General features: G+C 36.7%; 1 protein-coding gene across 1 annotated transcript in view; it reads right to left on the reverse strand.

Moving 5' to 3' along the window:
* The window catches only part of CDKAL1 (CDKAL1 threonylcarbamoyladenosine tRNA methylthiotransferase), a 379155-nt gene that overhangs the window by 69259 nt on the left and 289146 nt on the right, over positions 1 to 20750 (reverse strand). Inside the window, exon 13 of the mRNA XM_082282699.1 lies at positions 19637 to 19699. Coding sequence (XP_082138825.1) covers positions 19637 to 19699 — 63 coding nt within the window. The remainder of the gene's footprint in view (positions 1 to 19636; positions 19700 to 20750) is intronic.

A 20750-nucleotide genomic window follows, 5' to 3' on the forward strand; every position in this document is an offset into this window, starting at 1 on the left:
CCAAACTTTCTCTCATTCTGACACAGAAATAAAATCAGTAATTTACTGTGCATCCACAAAAAGACTTTAAATTTAATTTGACCTGGCAAATATAAAACCAAAACATTTTAACCTTGTGTACTACAGTTAACTGGAAGTGAATTTTACTTCAAAAGATACAAATTTAAATAGATTAACTGCCTCATCAAGCAAGAATAAATAATAAAAAAACCACAAGCCTACAAAATAAAATTAGTACTGAGATTCATCTATAAAACCAAATGTACAAAGCTGAAGGCTGTGAAAAAAATACTATAAACATTTGGTAGTCACTGGTATGGCTTTAAGTCAATGAAATACAAGCAGGAAGCTCCCTTTGACTATCTAAGAGCAGCATGTCAGGGTAGTGTTAACTGTTCTCTTTTGCTTTGAGAGGTTTGGTGCATGCAAACATGGAGATGATTTGAAACAACTGAAATATGACTGTAAAAAAACAGGTAAATGATGATTCAAACCTTCTTGGGATTTAGGATTAGGCAGAAGCAGCCAACTAATTACACATTCTGTTTGTTTTAGCTGAAGGAACAATGAAGGTTTTACAGTTGCTACATTCATCACACATTTTTCAGTGCTATATGGCAAACAATATTTATGTCTTTCCTCCAAGTGAAGCAGACAGTGAGTCTGGTAGGACTGTTTTTTCTTTCCTTAAGCATTTGTTTCTTCACTTGCTGTTTTTCTCATATATAAGTCTCTTGAGGTATATCTGAAGGCACATTCACCTTGGTATTCATAAACAGTGTTTAAATGAGGCACACCATTTACAAGGGCATTTCCTCATTCCCATCACTTTTTGAGGAGAGGGGAATTGACTACAATTTTTTTTTTTTTTTTTTTTTTTTTTTTTTTTAATGTTTAACTGACTGCATTTGCAACATTGCTCCTTTCATCATGAGCACTTTTTTCTAGGTTTCCTGTACCTGGAATATTTCACTGAGAGCAGAGAGAGTACATAACATACATAGGCACAAGTTCTACTCTGTAGAATGCTTTAAAGGAAAAACAGTAAAAGAAAACAAGACCCTTTTGTGTTTTTTTAGAACAGGAGATGCAAGTGTATTCAAGGAGCAATTTCTTCTGGACCCCAGAGGGAAACTTTTCCATGGTCAGGATGTGTGCAGCATGCTGTGAGAAAACTCAGCTGGGCTCTGCCCCATGCTGCCTGAATGTGGGGTTCTCATCATCTGAAGGGATGAAAGATTTACTCATTATCTCTATCCCTCTTTTTATTCTATTTTATGAAAGTAGCTATTTTCCCCAGCCATGTTGGACCTCCTTATGGATATCCAGAAAGAGCCCTGCACCATCTTCACCTCTCTCTCACCCTCCCAGCTCCAGTGGGAACAGCACCTATTGTAGATATACAATCGAGCATGCAGAGCAAGAAAATCACATCTGAGAAGACACCTTGTTATCCTTCAAAACAGTCTGCTCCCTCACCATTGCCTGTATTAAATTCTTACAGTATTTTACAATATTTTTATATTTGCAGGAACAAGAAATGATTCTTTTCACTTGTGTAAGAAAAGCAGTGATACTAAACAGACAGTTTCAAGATGAAAATGTATTCACAAAATTTCCAGAAAAAAATTATAAGTAACTGATCGAAGTCATGAAGATAAGAATGTCTCATCTTCTAATTCCATATAATAGTTTGTGTTCAGTTTTTAAGACACAGTTTGCTCTCATTTGTTACATAAACCCAAGCAATTGGCATTCATGGCTTCGCACACTGCTCTCATTATGCGTGCTCACTGCAAATGCTTGCAGTGTGGATATCACTTTCTTAAAATAGAGTGTTTGAAAATAATTTAGTCTTTTACATGAGGTCACCTTTTCTCAAGGCACAGTTTAATTTTTAATTAATGCTGGAAATCCTGTATCTCTGACAGAAAGACTATGAATATGCAGACTTTATAAAAACGCTTAAATTAAAAGATGAAGCAGGTGCTTCAAGTTTCTGCAGAGACATGAGCAGATCTTTGGTACAATTTTTAAGTGGCTATTCATTAGGCCCCTCATAGGACAAAGCCATGCACGGAGCCAGCTGGCTTTCAGGTACTTTTGCTGCTGTCCAGTGTATTTAACTGTGGAAGTGGTGCAGCATAATAATTCAGGGGCTGAGAGCACGAGTACAGTTACACCTTAACACAACTGAAGATGACGAAAATGTTAGAAAGTGGAAAAAGCAGCAGTAAGATAGTCACATAAACACTATTTCACTAGGAATTCTGGAAAAAAAAATCCACCCGAGATGAATTTTGTTTATTTGGAAGAAAATGGAAAGGTTGCATTTGAAAAATTATCCAGCAAATCCAAATCTCACCATGATGAAATTAAAATAAAAAAACCCAAAAAACCTAAAAGACACTGTTCACAACATACCACCAGCAAAGTGTTTAAAATACAAAACCAAACAGAAATGCACCTTAATCCCTCTCCCCGACCATTAGAATACCTCTAAAGTCTTCAGTTGTAAAATAATTATTTTATTGTGGATACAAATTACTGTAATTGTTAAAAAGATTTGTTGTTATATAGCATGTTTGTATACAGACTTGTATTTGTGGCATAGCACAGCACAAGCAGCAATAAATCTGTAATATTTATATACACACACTTAGGTGTAAGCCCAAATTTACACCCCCAGAGACAAGGGATATCACTACTAACAGGGCCTCACTTGGAATTGATCCAGCTTTTGAACTGTAGATTAAATACTATTTTTATTTTCTTGGGAAAATAAGGTAAAATTTATCATATCCAGGCAAGAACAGAATGGCAGGGTTCACAAGACAGATGGTGCTTGAGTAATACAGCAGTTGTCACTTTGTTGTTCACTGCTGAGGAAACGCAGCAGAACAGTAACTTTGGACTGGTATTTGACTTACACACACAAATACATGTCAGCCAAGTCTTCTCCATACACTCATCCATCCTCATATGCCTGTTATTTTTCCTATGAGATGCAAATTCCTTTTTCCCCCATAAATAAGCTGCTAGCAATTTTTGATTCTGGATAATTTATAGGCTTTAGCTTAGAATCAAAAGCTATCTTACCTTCCAGAAGAAAATATGCTGATGCCTCATTTCAAGCATTTCAGTGGAACAGGGATTTTGAAAGATTGTGAAAGAGGTGAGTGTTCCTCAAAAATCACAAGTGCCGTGACATTACACACAAAGATATTGGCAATTAACTTTCTCTTCTCATTGGCTCTATGTTTTTCTTTTTGTGGAATTATGTTCTCAGAATCAGGAAAAGGAAAAAGATAAATCAAGGCCCAGCAGTGCTCTTTCTAAAGATAATTTGGAGAGCATTCTCCACAGAAATGACGTATATGTATGTGATACAGTGGCCTATTATCTACCACTAAAGACAAAATAGCTTTCTTGGCAGTTACATTATCCTACTTCCAATATGAATAACTCCATTACTTTGATGTAGAGATGAGGCATTACAAAGGCTGTTTACATTAAGTAGTTTTGCTTTCCATACTTCCACAAACTGTTTTGCTGTACAGACCCAATTTCTTACCGGACATACTGAGCTTGCAGAGTGTGCACAGTTGCCAACCATTTCTTCTATACTACATACCCTTGGAATCCAATCTATACAGAACTTCCCCTCCCCTTAAAACTACATGCATCCCAAGAAAAGGAAGCACTCAAAGCCAGTATTTATAAAGGAGTTAGTTTAAAAGTATCAAAAACCTGTACGTAGTTTCAAGGAAGGAAGAACCCTTTGAAATAATTTAGAAAACCTTCGTATGTATGATTTCCCAGATTTTATTATCAAATTCATTCAAATGCTGTTGATTTTTAAATACAAACATGCAGAAATTAAAAAAAAAAAGTACCAATGATACCTGTTTTCCAAATCCAAACATCCTAAAATAAATTTACATTAGTTTTTGATAAAAAATTGTTAATAACCAGAGCAAGAGCAAAATCAGATAAAAGTATCTTAAATATCCCTGGAAAGGACTTCATTAAAAGTCATCCCATTTGCTGATTTGTTACTGGAAAGCTTTATAAAGAATGGAATATGCATAGAAGCAGGTAAAACTTAACAGATTTTAGAGTATTTATTTACCCCTTACATTTCTTTCAACATAGGGAGGGACAATAAAATTAAAAAAGAACATAGCAAAAATTCAACCCAAAAATACAACCCAAAATTCAAATTCCTCCATCCTCCCTATTGAAAGGGAAACAAAAATCACAGTGGCCATAAGAGCACAGGCAGCATCACTACAGCAACGCAAAGCCTATTTCTACAGAATTAATTGACTGCACTGACTTCAGGAAGCTAAGTCATTAAACCTGCATGGACTAAGATAAGATTGACTGGAGCTGTTTAGCTGAAAAAGCCGGTCTTGCATTTCAGAAAGTATGGTAATACAATGTTTCTTCATATTGAGCTGCTTCCTGAAAGTTGAAAACACCCATAATCTGTATGACAAGTTGTTGTGGGCTGCTTTCCTAAGGTGGCATATATAAACTTGGAAAGAGATGAAAGACGATTACCATATAAATGTTTCACTTGTTAGGGATTTCTATCAACCATCCTGAAGGCTCTGAACTCACCCTTTGACACTAAATCCCAGTGTTTGAATGACAATATCACTGTTTTTTCCATTCTCAGGAAGACACTGGCATATATATTTTACCTTTCTCTCCATGTTTTGAAGTCTAATGCAGAGCATCTTGCATTCTGCAATGCAGACTGTCTTGCTCATATCTAACAAAGCTCAGAGGATCCTTTCAGAATGCTGCTATAAGCAACTGTCCTTTTCACTGCAGACCTGTGTTATCAGCAGTGTGTTGGGTGGCTCCAGCTTCCACAAGCCTGTACAGTGATGCTGCTGTACCAAGCTGGAAGTTGGGTAATGAGAACACCAGGGAGTATACATACCGAAGGCTTCTTCTGAGCTTGAGGATCCAGGCTTTTATGAACATCTTAGGAGAAGATACTGACTATGCCTGCTGGCAAGACTTTAACTTTTTAACTTCCATAATGTCTCTGAGGTGAACTTTAGTTACAATGATTCAGGCAAAATAAGGTGGGAGTTCTGTATCTGTGAGACCACAGCAAAATTCTCAAGATCAGTTGTTGATTTATTAGAGAAATGTAATTCAACACTGGGCATAGGCTGGTCAGAAACATGGCCATGAAGATTTTTTAAAAATCCTCCCTGTCAAGCAAATGAAGATTTTGTAATAATAATTTAGTAATAATGATTAAGCAGGTTTTCTTTATCCTAATTTTCAGCATCAATACTTAATTCAACACAGATTATCGATGAATTATGGTTCTCTCAACCCCATATGTGTATTTTAAAAAGCTGTGAGACTGTAAAAAAAAAGACAAGCCTTGTTTTTAAAATAAATGTACAAGAATACCCGAACACATTAGAGGGAGACAACAGAAAAAGTAGAGTTTTGCAGAAAACTGGAAATGAGCAAATGTGAGACAGGGTGTTCTCAGCATCTGCACAGTGCTACACCTTAGAAAGCTTTAGATCTTTATTAAATACAGCAATTGAATTTTCTAAAATCTTTCTCAAAAACTGTCTCTTACTATAGTATGTCAAACAACATTCTAACATGCTGTTAGCTTCAACCCTAAGAACAGTTTTAAATTAGAAGAATTCATGCCAGATACCTCAAAAGAAACCTCATCTACTCCACAGAGATGTTGCTATGACCCAGCCCCCTGCGGGGCTGGGGCAGCGTGATGCCAATCAATCCCAGCCCATCCCCTGGATCCAGTTTCCCAAAGAGCAGACTCAGAGGGTGGGTCGAGGGGCGGCTCAGAAGCCTAAGCTGCACCCCCTGGGCGGCACCTGGGTACAAGCCGCCTCCCCCGGTTCAGGAAAATTCCCGGTTCCTCGGTTGTTCACTGGTTCTTTGTTATAGCTCCCGCCTCTCGGTTTCCCCCATTGGTTCTTGTTAAACTGTATCCTCCCCCCGGCTTGTAACTCATTGGTTGTTTCCCCCTTTCCCCGCGGTTTTCAAACTCCCTATAAAACTGAGGGAAAAGCCTCTCGGGGAATCCCAGATTAAGATCGTCGCCATGTTCTGGTTTCGAGATAGTAAACCTGTTAGGAGCCAGACCAGAACCCCCTCTCTGTTCCTTTATCTCCGAGCTAACGTGAGCCTGTATCATCGGCTCCTGCCCTGTCTCCTCTGCAAAGAAGGCAGCGAACATGCCCAGCCAGCGCCTTTCCTGATGCCGAGGTCACTTCTGCGACACACAGAAGTAACGCAGCTGGAGCCTCTCTGATCGAGGGCACGCCAGAGCTCGTGCAGCGAGCACAGAACTGCATTACAGAGAGGCACCATCAAGCCTGGCAGAAATAAAGTTAGAACAGGAAATTTTGCTTTAGTTGGTGTTATGGATGAATGTTGCTCCACCTTCCTGCTAAGTTACACATGGAATTCTTCCATACCTCATTCTCTTAAGGTATTATTTTCACACGGAAAGCAGAGGGAAAATAGATATGTGTGTGTGTGTGTGTGTATATATATATATATATATATATATATGTAAGAGATACCAAAGTACCTGCAAGCTCTAGGAATGAGACTACATGAGGAAAAGTGAAAGAAAATGGGACAAAAAAATTAAAACAAACCCCCCCACAATAATTCAATTCATAGCTTACAGTCAAAAACTGGTGGCTGTGGTACTTCCACAGCATTTGACTGGAGAGGAGCGCCTCAGAAAGCACACCCCAGTGTGACCTGAAAATGTTGGATCTGGGGATAGAGCAACAGCACTCACTTGATTTCTAATTAAGAGTATAAAGCATTGCTGTCAGGCCATCATTTCATGGAGTGTTAGATCCATAGGTGCAAAGGAGTTCTGGGCAGCTTCTCATCCTGTGGTCTTTGCAACTTTAAATGGTGAAGATTAAGCAACTTCTGAAACCTAACGACTAGCTCATTGCTTCAATGTCACAGAGTATATAACATAGGCCAAATTTTCGCATGAAGTTAAATTGTAAACTATGACAGAATGAAAGCAACCTAATGAGAAGGAGTATAGATAATTGCTTGTAAATCAGAAAACCAAATAAAATCTGGAACACTGAACAACTGCATGTTGGCTGTTTAGCTGCATATTGGGAGATTTAATTTTGCTAATCCACCAAAACAGTACCCTAAATATGCTATTGCAAAACTCTCTCAGAAGCTTTCAAATATGGCCAGTTACTGACTTTTATATATTGCACCTATAATTCAGGTTACTATTTTTTCCCCTAGGATGTGAATTTAAATATGACAATTTTAAGATGTTCTACACATACAGAATTTAAAACCTGATGACATTCTGTTCCAGAGCATGGTGCTAATAACGCCAAGGGTGCAGGTTCAATCCCCATACAGGCCATTCACTTAAGAGTTGGACTCTATGGTCCTTGTGGGTCCCTTCAAACTCAGAATATTCTGTGATTCTTTGATCTCATGCTATGTTTTCAAAGAAACAAGGAACTGCAGCATATCATCAAAGCAGCAGAAAGAAATTTTAAGATTTACTTGAAACACCTGAGATGCAATTCAAATGCTTTAGACAAGTCCATTGTTCCTAACCAAACATAATTGTAAAAAACATCACCATAAGGCAGTGACTATAAACAGATGATAGAAAGCAAAAAAAAAAAAAAAAAAAAAAAAAAAAAAAAAAAAAGTTAAAACTAGGAGTTAAATTGAAATATGGGTATTCATAAGTAGAGATTTATTTGGAGACCTATGTAACTCAACACAATCTGCATGAGAGGCTTGTTGCTCTCTTTCGTATGACTGGAACTTATAGGAATTAAATACACAAACACATACAATCATGCACTTTTCAACATACATCATTAAAAAATCCTGTCTAAATTTTCTTCATTCGGAATATGATTAATGCAGCCTATCAGAAGCCAGATGGTGCAAAACCAGAGCCATCAATCAAAATGAAAAGACCACTGAGTGCTATCCTGAGCAATGTGCTCTCAATTGGAATTTCTGGTCACAGATCCTAACGCATGATGTGCAGGGGAAGCCATAAACATCATGGCACTGCCCCTAAGGAACAGCCAGAAACACAGTAGGCTTTGTTAGGCAAAAAAAAAGCAGAATTAGTACTTGGTGCTGGAGGCTCTGACTGGGAAAGGCTCTGCAAGCCAAATATATGTACTTTAAATAAAAAATTAAAAGCTACGTCTTTAATGAGTTTAATAATGTTTGCACTGATGACAGTATCTGTCAAACTGTGCACTTGCCATTTGATTTAATATGGGATCGTGCCATACATAAACAAAGCAGCTGCCACTGTCTGTCTGACACGTGAATTGGTATTTAATATCTGCTTCCACACAGGACTTACAAATGGTTCACGTTTTTAGCTTTATATTACACATTTTCTGCAAATGTTATACAGAAAACAAGGTTGGGGTTTGCAATGGAAAACAGTGATGGCTTACATCTTATAAGGTTTTATACAAGCAGGCCTAGCATTTAAAAAATTATCCTGTAAAAATAAAAGGCATGAAGAAGCATAATTCACCATTCACATACTTCATAAATGATGCTGTCAATATTAAAGAAGATGTAAAAATAAGCAGCAATAACAACACATAGGTGTTTTTTCCTGGAACTAGCATGACAGTATGAAATAAAGGATTTGTTAGCATGACTGCTTATATTTGCAGCATGAAGTGTTTTATCACAACACTTCTCTTACGTGTGTTGCATAAGAGAATATATCCAATATATCAAATGTATCAAATTTCACAGAAATATATTTTGTAAAAAAAATAAATCTCACATTCTGTTTTAAAGACTTGCATAAGCTACTTGCATATCCATATCGTTTTCTATAAGGCTTGGAGACTAGGTATGGCTGTCATGACTGCATGAGAAACAGGTGAAAGAAAAATTAAACATGACCTAGAGCAGCATTTATATAAACTGTCATCTTTCAAGATCAGCTTCCTACTTGCTTTCAGGGATATTACAAAATTCCACATATATCATGAAGAAACTGTAATGCTTGTGTTCCTTTAAGGAGATGTAACCCCCCATTTTTATTCTGATGATTATGAGATACCAAACCTTAAATTCCCCATTAGCCCCACAACCACCTTATACTTCACATAATACAAATCAAAGACAGGTAGTTTCTAGAATCATAGGAAGAATCTACAGTGTCTTGGAAAGATGATTTTTTGGATGTTGGAATCTCATGAAAATTTGAAATGACAAGAAAATTCCAGAGAACATGGCACCATACAAGCCCCTCATACTGGAGCCTTTCCCTTAAAAAATGCATGAAAGAATGTAGTTTCTTTTATCTCTCTTTGGATGGGTACAGTTTTTTGGATGAAAAGTCTCCTACGTTCACAAAATACCAGAATGCAGAGAAAAAAATTATATGAAGAGCATATCATATTAAAGGAATGAAAAAGGCTTTGTTAAGGCGCAATTATAAAAAAATCCAAGTTTATACCTCTCTTCCTACTGACAGCACCACTCCTTCCTTCTGATACGCTAAAGCTCAAGTACAGCTGAAATTGAATTGTACGTTTAAGATGCTTCTTTTGCCCTGAACTGGGACCCAAGCCTCCACAGTATGTCCACACTGCAGGCTGAACTCAAAGTCCACACTGCAGGCTGACTCAGAGTCTCCATCCTTGCCCAAGGTTTGAAAGTCTTTCAAACCTACTGTAATTCACTCAAGTAGTAAATGTTAGTATCTGGGACATTTAACTTAATGTTGCTAATTTTGCTGTAAACGTGCATACAGTGTAATCAGAACACTGACATCCTCTAGCACTCATCCCACAATTCTCAGAAAGGATGAGCAATTGGTAGAAGCCACAGGATGCTTTTCTAGTTACATCTAAATACAATCACTCTGTCCCCTAAGATCATGAGAGTTTCCCTCCGACACAGGTACACCGAGTGCAAAACCACCGACACGTTTGAGAGACCCCTAAATTCCACACACAGCTAGGACAATCACCTAGATTATGCACGGAAAATCCACATGGTTTGCTGGCAGATTCTGAGACTCTTCCTCCAGCTGCCCTTCAAAGCAGAGCTCTTGAGCTCATGCTGAGAGTGGTCAAACTGCACTGCGTGGAGAGACAGCAGGAGAATTAGTTTCCTGTGTAGAGCAATCTAATGCCCAAATCATATCTATTGTTTTACGTGGCCACTTTACTGAGAACTTGTATTTTCAACTGTATAATAACTAACCTCTCTTCATGCTTTTAAGTGGAATATAGTACAGAGAGGAAATTATTACAAAATAAAAACTAATGGAGCGTTTCTAGTTCCAAGAGTTTAAATGACAGCAAAAGATGGAATAGTAGCCAGCGCTGACTTATTACAAATTGGGAAAAATGTGGTCCTATCCTTGTGTGACTTATGCAAAATATACCAGATTGTTTCTGGATGATACTTGGAATCAATCTCAAATCAAAGGTTTTGTTAATTATGGGGTTTCATGCATGTGTGTATGTGCACATATGCAAGTCTCTGCAGAAGAACGTACTTCATTATCAGACACAAAGCCAGAAAATACACACCTCCTTCACAGCTTTATGTCAAAGGGTCAATAAAATATCATTTTAAACCAGAATAAGGAGGAAGAAAAATAAATGGAGTATCTTTACTCCATGAAAGAAAGTAAAAATCTTACCCAAGATTTGGGGTACCAGACAACTACTCAAAATATTCCAGTAATAAAAGTAGTGATGCCTACTTGATTAACATCTAAAATCTTAAATACTATATCAAATTAACAAAGTACACAGTTTTCCAGTGAGAAAATAGGGATCAGAACATAAAGACAGTTATCAAATCTATTGTTATCTATCTATCTACTTGGGTCTCTTGATAAGTGCTTAGTTAAAAGCAAGCAAGTTCAAGAGCTTGGTCATATGAATACTTACATCAATAGCAAAGTTTAAATAACGAAGAACTTTACTACCACCTCTGTGGATGGGTTTCCACAATACTGTGCTCATGCAGTGCTACACTTGATGCACTGATGCCTTCCCCTCCCACAGCCACTCTAATGCCATGAGGCAAAGTACAGCTTAGAACTAAGGGGCTCCATAAAGAAGAAAAAAAACCCAAGAAAAACAGAAGGGCAGGTGAATAGAATAGAGCAAGAATGCAACATTAATATCTGAAGAAGATATTAAAGGAAGAATAGATAGAAAGGAACAGTAAAAAAGAAGGTAGAATACATAGAGGAAAAAGTTTTTGAGGGGAGAAATGGCAATAGAATAAACAGGGAGGGGTTGGAAATGGAAGAAGGTGGGAGATAACTAGGAAATCCAATCCACTACAAACTGCACAGTCACAGAGAGATACAGGTCAAATAAAGCATTAAGGAATAGAGAAGGAAAGATAACCTGAACTAGAAATGCCCACAGAACTGCTAGTTATACACTCCATCACATTGCTGGCACAAGATTGAAGCTAGCACAAGCTTAAAAAAGCTGTAACAGGGTCAAGCCTGTTTATTTTTTGTGATGTCAAGGTTTTCTAGCAACTAATTTGAAAAACGCTAAAATACCTTCCTTTTTAGTATTTGTTGTCTCAGTATCAGATCACTCAATGATGGACATGGATACAAGACATGCAGCAAAAGGTAGTGTCTTCCTCCAGAAAATAACAAGTGGATTAATGTGCATCAAAGGATTTGTTTTACTTGAGCTCATATGGCAGATATTTAATATCATTGTAACACTTGTCTCTCATTTTACATTTTAATTTTTTTTTCAGGTAGAATATCCTTATTTCAGGCAATCTACTGTACCAGGTAGCATTTGCATGCTGCACAAAGGAGAAAAACTATGAAGTAAATAACCACTATTTTAATGATTTTTTAATTTAAAAAGTGTATACATGTTTTTACATGGGGTGGGGGATATATGTGGATTTCATAAGTTCATTTATTAAAACTGTTCTCAAGATCACTAATGAAGATATTTCAATAATACATTGGTACCTGTAAAACCTTGTTCGACATCTAAGCACATACATCAACATATAGCACCTTTGTGTATAGACGCAAATATGATTTAACAGACTATTGTTAAACAATTTTTTGAAAGGTCATTTTAAAAAGATAGAAAAAATACCTCTCTATCCTGTAACAGGAAAAGCCTCCCATCTGGAATAGAGCTAACAACCCCAAACAATTCAGCTAGCATCAGACAGGGTTAGATGCTTTAAATATCCAACTACAGCAAAAGTTACTAGCATTAAACATGGTTTTAACCAAAATATTAACCACATATACTTGTCTGCAAATATTCTAGACTTTGTGTAAAGCAAAATCAACCAACAAAGCGTTGTTTTTAGAGCAGCAAATTCAGGAATTGGGTTCTTTGTTTTTTGATTTTCTGGATGCAGTATACACTTCAAATAAGACTGCAATTTTTTTATCTCAACACTTCAGGTACAGAATTAAGACACAGCAAATACGTATTTTTCTATAGCATATACAATGGAGAAGTAAGCCCTTTTGTTGCAGTGCTTGCCTTGTTTCTTTGCCTATTTTCTACAAACCCTGAAACAATTCCTGGTATATGAACAGCCCTTTCCAAACTATCTCTGTATTAGCTTGCTCTGTGTTACAGATGGCACAAACTTCAATGCAGCTTGGAGTTAACTCAAGAATAAGCAGGAGCTTTTGAAGCAATTAGATTGTCTTCACTATCATCAAGTAATGTTCAAGTGTGCCGTTAGCACAAGGCCACGGCATGGCTCTTCCAAATGGAAATTGCTTTTCTCTTTCAGTAGTCTTCTTTGAAGCCTCACATCATATCAAGAGCACAAAACAGCTTTATGTAACCTCCTCCAAAAAGCAGCTCTGAACATGAGGGAAGGGAACAGAGAAGAATGGATGTAGGTTACAATACGAGTATTTCCATAAAAAGCGGTCATATCATCTGAGATATTAAATTAAACCCAAAATCTATTTCAAGGCAGGAGATAGCAAAAGGCTCTGGCCCTTTTCAGCAATAACCTAAAAAACCTTTTCATCTTACAAAACAATTCAGAGCACCTCCTTTAGAAAATTCAGATCATGGCTTATATCACAGGCATTGCAACCTCACAGTTGCCTTACAATTTAGTACAATGCTGTTCCTGGAATAAATGGAAAGCAGGTTAAAAGGATTTTTGTTATTTTACAGAATCATATACCCAAGTAATTACCTAAAAAATCTAAAGGCTGACACAGTACTTCAGAACTGCTTTTTTTCTGGCTCAAAAGTAAAACCTACACACACTCCCAGTACTTCCATCACACATCTTACAAAACACAGTTAATAACTGAGAAACATTACTGTCCTTAGCAAAAACAGTAAGAATTGCTTGTGGTGTTCAGCTGTTCTGTAATTTCCCATTTCCAGCCTCCAAAAATCATCCAAACTTGGTTTACTTAAACACGCCAGCTGCCATGGCTCACATGTAAAAACCCACTTCCTAATGCCAGTAGCTATTAAAGATGACAGCAGCAAACACAGAAGATGTCAAAGTCTGAGAGAACTGGAACTACATAGAAAGGTGTAAATCTCACCTGCCACATGTTTAGTGCTGCAACTACAGTTTAGTCTTTCACCAGCAACTCTCATAGCAACACTTCCAACTCTACAAGTATCCAACATGTCAATTTACATGTCCTCTTATGAAACTACACTGTCCCACAGTGCAGACACATCTTCAAAGACAAAGTTTTAGGACCTAATTAAGAAGAGTAGTGTGGTGTTGTCTGCCATTAGAAAGTTAGCCAACATCAGGCATTTTAATTACTGGTTTCTTTCAAGAGACATCAGAATTTCTTTTGTTCAAATTGGCTTATTTGTGAAGGAGTCCCTGCACATAGGAAAAAAAAGTGAAAGGAAGCAGCTCATCAGTAGGCAAACGGGTCCCAGCTCAAGTGATTGACTTCCCATCTCCCCCTCTTTCTGCTGTTGAATTGAAGAGTCCTCATCTTGGTGAAGACAGTTCTGCTGGCTCTCTGTGCTGCCACCATACCCTCCATTCCCCTCCACACAGCCTATTGTTCCCAGAGTCCACCAGCTACAGCACAGAGGTGGAAAAATGCAGGACTTAACAGGGTTTTTAATCAGAAGCCAGCTGACTCCAAACCCTCACCCTTCACATGGCACTTTACACTCGCTTTCAAGTATTTTATGTTTCACACAAGTGCCCATGATGATTCCCAGATAATGCCACAGCCTTGGGCATGGCTATGATTAATATGTTGAGTTATTGTCAATGAAAGCCACTTAGAGCATACAGATATGCCTTCAAAGGCAGTGCCAAAAGAGATTCCACCTGTTTCATGGTGGCTCCTGTCTGTTTCATTGTGAAAATATTTTCACACCCTCATTACTTACAGCCTCTTTCAATGTGTGATAGCTTAATTTTTGAAAAATTTCTGATGCAAAGTGTCAACTGTCCAGGAGAGCTAAAGAACTCAGCAGAAGAAACCTCAGTTTAAGGAAACTGACACTAAATGATTTATTTTCCATTAAAAATCGGGTCTGTGTACTATTGAAATAATTGCTTGAAAACATCTTAGGTCTGTAAGTGGCAGCAGCCATTAGTATCTTAAGAAGAGCCTTACATTATCTTGTTATTAATGTTCCTTGAGTGAGTTATGCAGGTATCTACCTTTATCAAAGACAGCAGGAGATCACACCCTGCTTCCCAAAATTGCTTATGAGGCTAAGAGCTGACAAAAAAACCCCCCAAAAACAACAAAAAAAAATTTTTTGTCACTTAATTGTGTATTGTAATACAATGGTCCATATAACTTACCAAACACACAGGAATTGTCTAGGGGTTTTGCTCTTTTGAGTGTTTTAACATTTCCAGAACACTTTAATAAAGAACATTTAAAAGCATAAGGCTTAAAGAGTTTACAATTATTTTAGTAGAATTGCATCAATTACAGCACACTTTGAAATAGCAACTAATTTTTTTTAATCCTGAGCATACCTTCAGTCTGGGATAAAATCTCCCAAAAAACTCTTTTCAAATCACATGAATGTTGACTTTATTTCTCACTTGGCTGGACACAGTATATGCTAAAATAAATCTCTAATGCTGTAAGGCATGACCTTATTTTTTCACAGATCATGCCCTATTGTAGAGCAAGAGATTCAGGTTGCAAAAGGCAGAAACAAATGGAGAGCTGAGTTTAAAGCACAACTCTCAGGGGATTTCTCACTGTAACAGCCCCATGCTGCCAGAGGCATGTATGGACATGCCCTAAGGTATCCCTGCATATCCTCCCAAGAAGGCAAAGCAACAAAATCAGTAGTAGTTCTGCTATACTGTGCTTACAGTATGTAAAAACATTCTTCTGCAGAGCATAAATTGAGGATTATAGTTTTAAACAACCACTCCAGGGCTAGAATGAATACTTAAACTCATCTGACAAAAAGAAGAAAAGGAATTAGGGCTCTGTGCTCCTGAATTTGGACATTTGATGCATACTGGATCCTGAAAGTCCTATAAGGCTTATAAAACCCATTGTTTTGACCAGGTAACCTATTATAACAACCTTAACAGCTTTAGAAAAAACTGGGTCACAAATTTTAAAGAGCAAGGGTCATTTAGGAGAGAGCTCCAATTCCATTATTTCTGAGCTAAACATCTACTTCAGACAGAATAAAATTCTTACTGTGTGCGAAGTGAAACCTCAGTGTACAGACAAAAAACATTCAGCAGAAATTACTTGTATGCAAACATAATCTTTCATTAAATGAGCTCGTAGAAAACTGGCCAGAATATAGCTCCTCAATTTTCTTCTTTTAAATTTTCACACAGTAAAGCTGTTGTTGGTACAGCTTTATGAGGATGTCAATTTTATCATCTTTTTCTGATGGTCCTAGAAAAAGATAAACTGTACATAAAATTAGAAGTGCTGTTCTATTGCTAACTAGAGAAAAGTTACACAGCAATCAGAATTTGACTCTCAAGAAAGCTGACTGTACATATTCCTACTCTACATAAACACAGGAAAAAGCATGTATTTCAGAACAAGGAATGCTTCAACTACAAATAGAGTGTTATGTATTTTTACACCTGCTAACTGAAATAAGTTTGAACAAATGACAATCAGGCACCTGGAACAAGATATTCCTCAGCATTTCCTAAGTAATTATTTAGTTTTGAAAAGAATGACTTTTAGAAGATACTTATTTTAATAACAACAAAAGAAAAATCTGAGAAAAGAGAGTTCTTTGTATGGGTCTGACATCAAGAATTCAATATATTTGCTAGGCATTCAAGAGTGATGCTAAAATGAGCTTTGTCTGTGGCACAGTATCTGAAAGACCTGCAGGTTCTGTAGTCAGAGGCTCTGTAAAGCACTGCAGTGGCACTAGGTTAAAGAGAGCAGGATCAAACCCCCCTGGACAGAGTTAAGTATACAACCCAAGGGCAATTTTTGAGATCTGCTGTTAAATGGCTTCATCTGAGCAATGAGAAGGGCAACTGGATGGTAACTTATATTTGTTTAGGCAGTAAAGAATACAGGAGCTTAGCTAATTCTCCCCTCATATCAGCAGAGTATCTTCTGCTTTTCTATCACTTCAGCCAGAAGAATTTAAAAGTTCTGCCTCCGGTGCTGAATTAAGGCCTCACTGGGAAAAAGATAAGAGTCAACACCTGGAAGTGGAAGGGAAAGTAAATCCTTGTTTCTGCCTCTATAAAAGCGCTGGCTTTTCATCTGGGAATGAAGAACCACAAACATTTAAATGTCTTTCAGGAGGCCGTCAGTTACACTAGATGGGCAAATACATATTGAAATAGAATTTTCAGGAACAGCTATTATTTCTAAGAGCTATTGGTGCCCTGACCATGCATAACTAGTAATAAGGTTAGTAAGGTTAGTGTGGCTACTTCATCAAAACATCCCTTTCTAGTTTGGTCAGTGAAACGCCAGCATGGAAGAATGAAAACTTTTTGATTTTCTGATTATTTTTTCTCCTTTCTATGAGATATCCCATCATAAAAAGATGAAGTACTATCAGACCTTTGTAGCAAGTCCTGTTTCAGCCACTGTAGTTCATGAGATTTTTACATCTGTTTTAACTATTGGTACTAAGCACCAACTTATCTCCTTTCTATTTTAGAAAGGTTCTCAGAGAAAAATATTTTAATCAACAAAGTAATAATCCTGGAAAACATTAACTCCAATCACTCATGTCATGATCCTCCATCACCAACACTTTCACAAAGCCATCATGAAATCTCCTTTTTATACTTCCTGAAAATGATCTACAAAATAGCCAGCAACATGTACCTCCACCCTCAAATCCTTTGGCCATGTAAATCAAACAGAACTAGAGCAAAGCTAATCCACACCTCCACTTGAAATAACTGTGTTCCCAACTAATGTTAGATTTGATACAAAAATTAAAAGCCCTCCCCTAGAGTGCAACAATTGTGAAATTGGAAGCCGAGGTGGAAATCAAAAGCACAGAGCAAGGAATCTGCAGTGAGCTTGTTGCAGCCCCTACAAAGAGGAAGTAGTTAGGAGAAGGGAAAACCTTCACTGTCAAATAGAAAATAAGGAAAGACCATAACTTTAATAAAAACTTTCACTTGTCCTTTCCCCTCCACGTTTACTCTCAGATATATATACAGAATGTGCTTGGAAGCAACAAAAGAGTGGAGCTACAAAAATCACCCATCAAACGATTGTGCTACTTTTAATACTATATTAAAGGTCCTAAAACAAAGATCAAAAGCAAGTATATTTAAGCATTTATATTCAATTCCACATTGCCTGATGACTAATTTGTAAAGAGTGCAGAAGTCCTCACAACTGCAGCCAAAATCATTTGAGAATACTTTGATATAATGCCACAAAGGATATGAGCAGGAAGACAGCAGGAGTTACAAATGGCCAAGTTCCATTAAAAAGTGCTAATAAAAGAATAATGAAATTCCTTGTCCTATGAATAAAAATTGTTTCATACAGGAGAATTAAGATACGGAGAGGAATATCAAAGTTTCTAGTTCATCAGTTGCATCTCCTTATTAGATCTTAATTGACTTACTATTACATTTCCCTTAAAATGCTTCAATTCAAAAAAGCAACAATCCCATTCAAAATCTTATCACACTTGTTTTCTTTATTCTTCATGTTTCTCCATTAAGGCCATTTTCACAGGCCATTAACATCAACTTTACCAATCCTTGTGAATAATGTGAGGTTATTTATAAAAAAAATTACAAAGAGATGAATTTAACTTGAAATTAGGTATAATTATTAAAGTTCTAGAATATAACTGCTGTTTTACAATGTTTTTTTTAAACTAAATTTTCAAGTGGCTGGTAACTGAACTCTCACAGCAACAACCTGCCTGATAAATTTAATCCATTCATTTACACACTATTTCCTATAGACATATGTGTAGTCACACATATATTGCATGTATATGCATATGTTCATATAAAGAGGTAGATGCACATACATATTTCTGCTACCTTCTTCCCCCAAATATAAAATCTAGCTGTGTTTTCCAATGCACTTGGTACATGGCCAGGAAAAGAAGAGACAGAGTTCAGGACTTTCCTTTGAAATGTCTAAACAACAACAACAATAAAGATGTTTCAAATCTTTCTTTGTTTTAATGGACACTTGCAAAATCCCTCACACTTCTCAAAACAGAAGCAGCAAAGACAGACATCACGTACTGCTGACAAATTTTTAAAGGGTTTTGTGCATTTGTCAAAAGAATATCCCACAGAGGCATCAAAGACAGGAGGAACTCCAGGAAAATATTAGAAAACCTACTTAACTCCCCCTCAATTTGCTGCTTAATGCTGTCTTTTGCATAACGTCTAAAAGAACCCCATGACATAGTTTTACCATAGAAATACTGTGAACTCTGTCTCTTGGTTCTCCAAAATCATCTTGTAACAACTTTACTTTTTAAATTTCACATTGCAATATCCTTAGAGAAAGGACCTTCTTTTTTATTCCCTACAGGATGAAATATAATAAACAAGTTGGGCTGTCTTTTTTTTTTTTTTTAAAACCAGGGTTCCCAGATGTTACAGATAAGGACCAAGTTATAATAATGATGTGTGTTTCTACTTCTTCCCCCAGACAACCACCAGGCTGTTCACATGGCAGCCTCTTCGAACGATGCTTCCATGATCAATAGATAATTCATTAGTATCATGTATCTCAGGACCTAATTGACACAAGAGGCTAAGCAACATAGTCTAGGGTAACACAGTTCTTAAACAGAGAGTAAAAAAAGAGGGGAATCCAATACCACATATGGTCACTTTGAAGGATTTAGTGTCAGTCTATAAATTATACTTCTATGAGGTTAATTCGAGTCATTGGTTTCACAAAGCAGAAAATGCACCTTTTCAAGCATGGCTTAAAGAAACAAAGAAACATTTATGCAACAGCAGAATTTGAGTAACATGCTCAGCACTTTAAATTTTATCATTTCTTCTCAATTTTGCATTAAACAAGAAAGATAGGTACCACAAATATTTGGAATTTTTCATAACAACAAACATAGATAGTATATTTTTTTCTTACCTTATGATCATATGGATTGTATGAATGAAACAGCTGGGACAGATCCTTCGTTCTCTGTTTTTTCTGTAAAGGCATATTAATAAATAAGCCATATTAGAAAAGTTACAGGAGAAAGAAAGAGATTTCTGATTAAAAAAGCTGTATGCAGGTACAAACACATTCTCTCTCCACTTTGTTAATGAAACTGTAGGTATGAAGAGCAGTGTATGCAGATTAAGGATATTAAATATTACAGGAAATAATTAACATATATATTAACAATACTGAGGAAAATATCCTTAATAAATAATAAACACTAATCTGTGGAACATCAGTGGAATGTGTAAACAATTCAGATTAGGTTTAAGTTTTGCACAATATATCATAAATAATATTTTAGAATACAGAAATACCACAAAACTTAGAGATCAGGCTACAATCCTGCAAAGACTTGTCTACTATTCTAGCATGTACAGATAGTCTTGCCTTATAAGAGATTAGGTGTAAAGGAAATCTGTTTAAAGAAGAATAATCTATTATTTTTCGATTTCTTTTGATGCTAATACTCTCATTGCCTTGATTGTGGAAAGTTAATAGGTGATACGTCATTTAATGCCAAGGCAAAGGAAAAAAAAAATTCTTCTGTTCAGAGCATAGTTCAAAGACAAAACCTGCCTAATCCAGCTCCTACTGAATTTAGTCAAAGAGCTTTCAGTGATTTCAGCTGATGTTAAATAGAATTTCTCAGCTGTGTCCTATGGAGGGTGGACAGGGAGAGGAGAAAAACACCCTTTGTCTTTAATGCAGGGATGAGTCACAAATCAGTTCAAAGTTTTATTATGTCAAAATTGATGTTTACTTATCTCATAGCTGGGCAAGGCAAAGCACTGAATGTTAGAAAATGTGTAAAAGGGAGACAACTGCAAGAACTTCTTGCTTGTAGTCTGTACCAGTGTTTTATTTAGTCCTCATTTCTGTGAAAGTTGTTTTGCAGCTAAACTGGAAAGATCTGTTTATGTTTCCAGCATGCTGGGAACTAAATAGACAGCTGCATGACGGTAGAATTTATTTTAACTTCTGGAAACTATAGGACAATTTAGTAATTTTTGATCACACAAAATGAACTATGTATTTT

Source organism: Coloeus monedula (genome assembly GCF_965178545.1).
Source record: "Coloeus monedula genome assembly, chromosome: 1".
NCBI classification, from domain to species: Eukaryota; Metazoa; Chordata; class Aves; order Passeriformes; family Corvidae; genus Coloeus; species Coloeus monedula.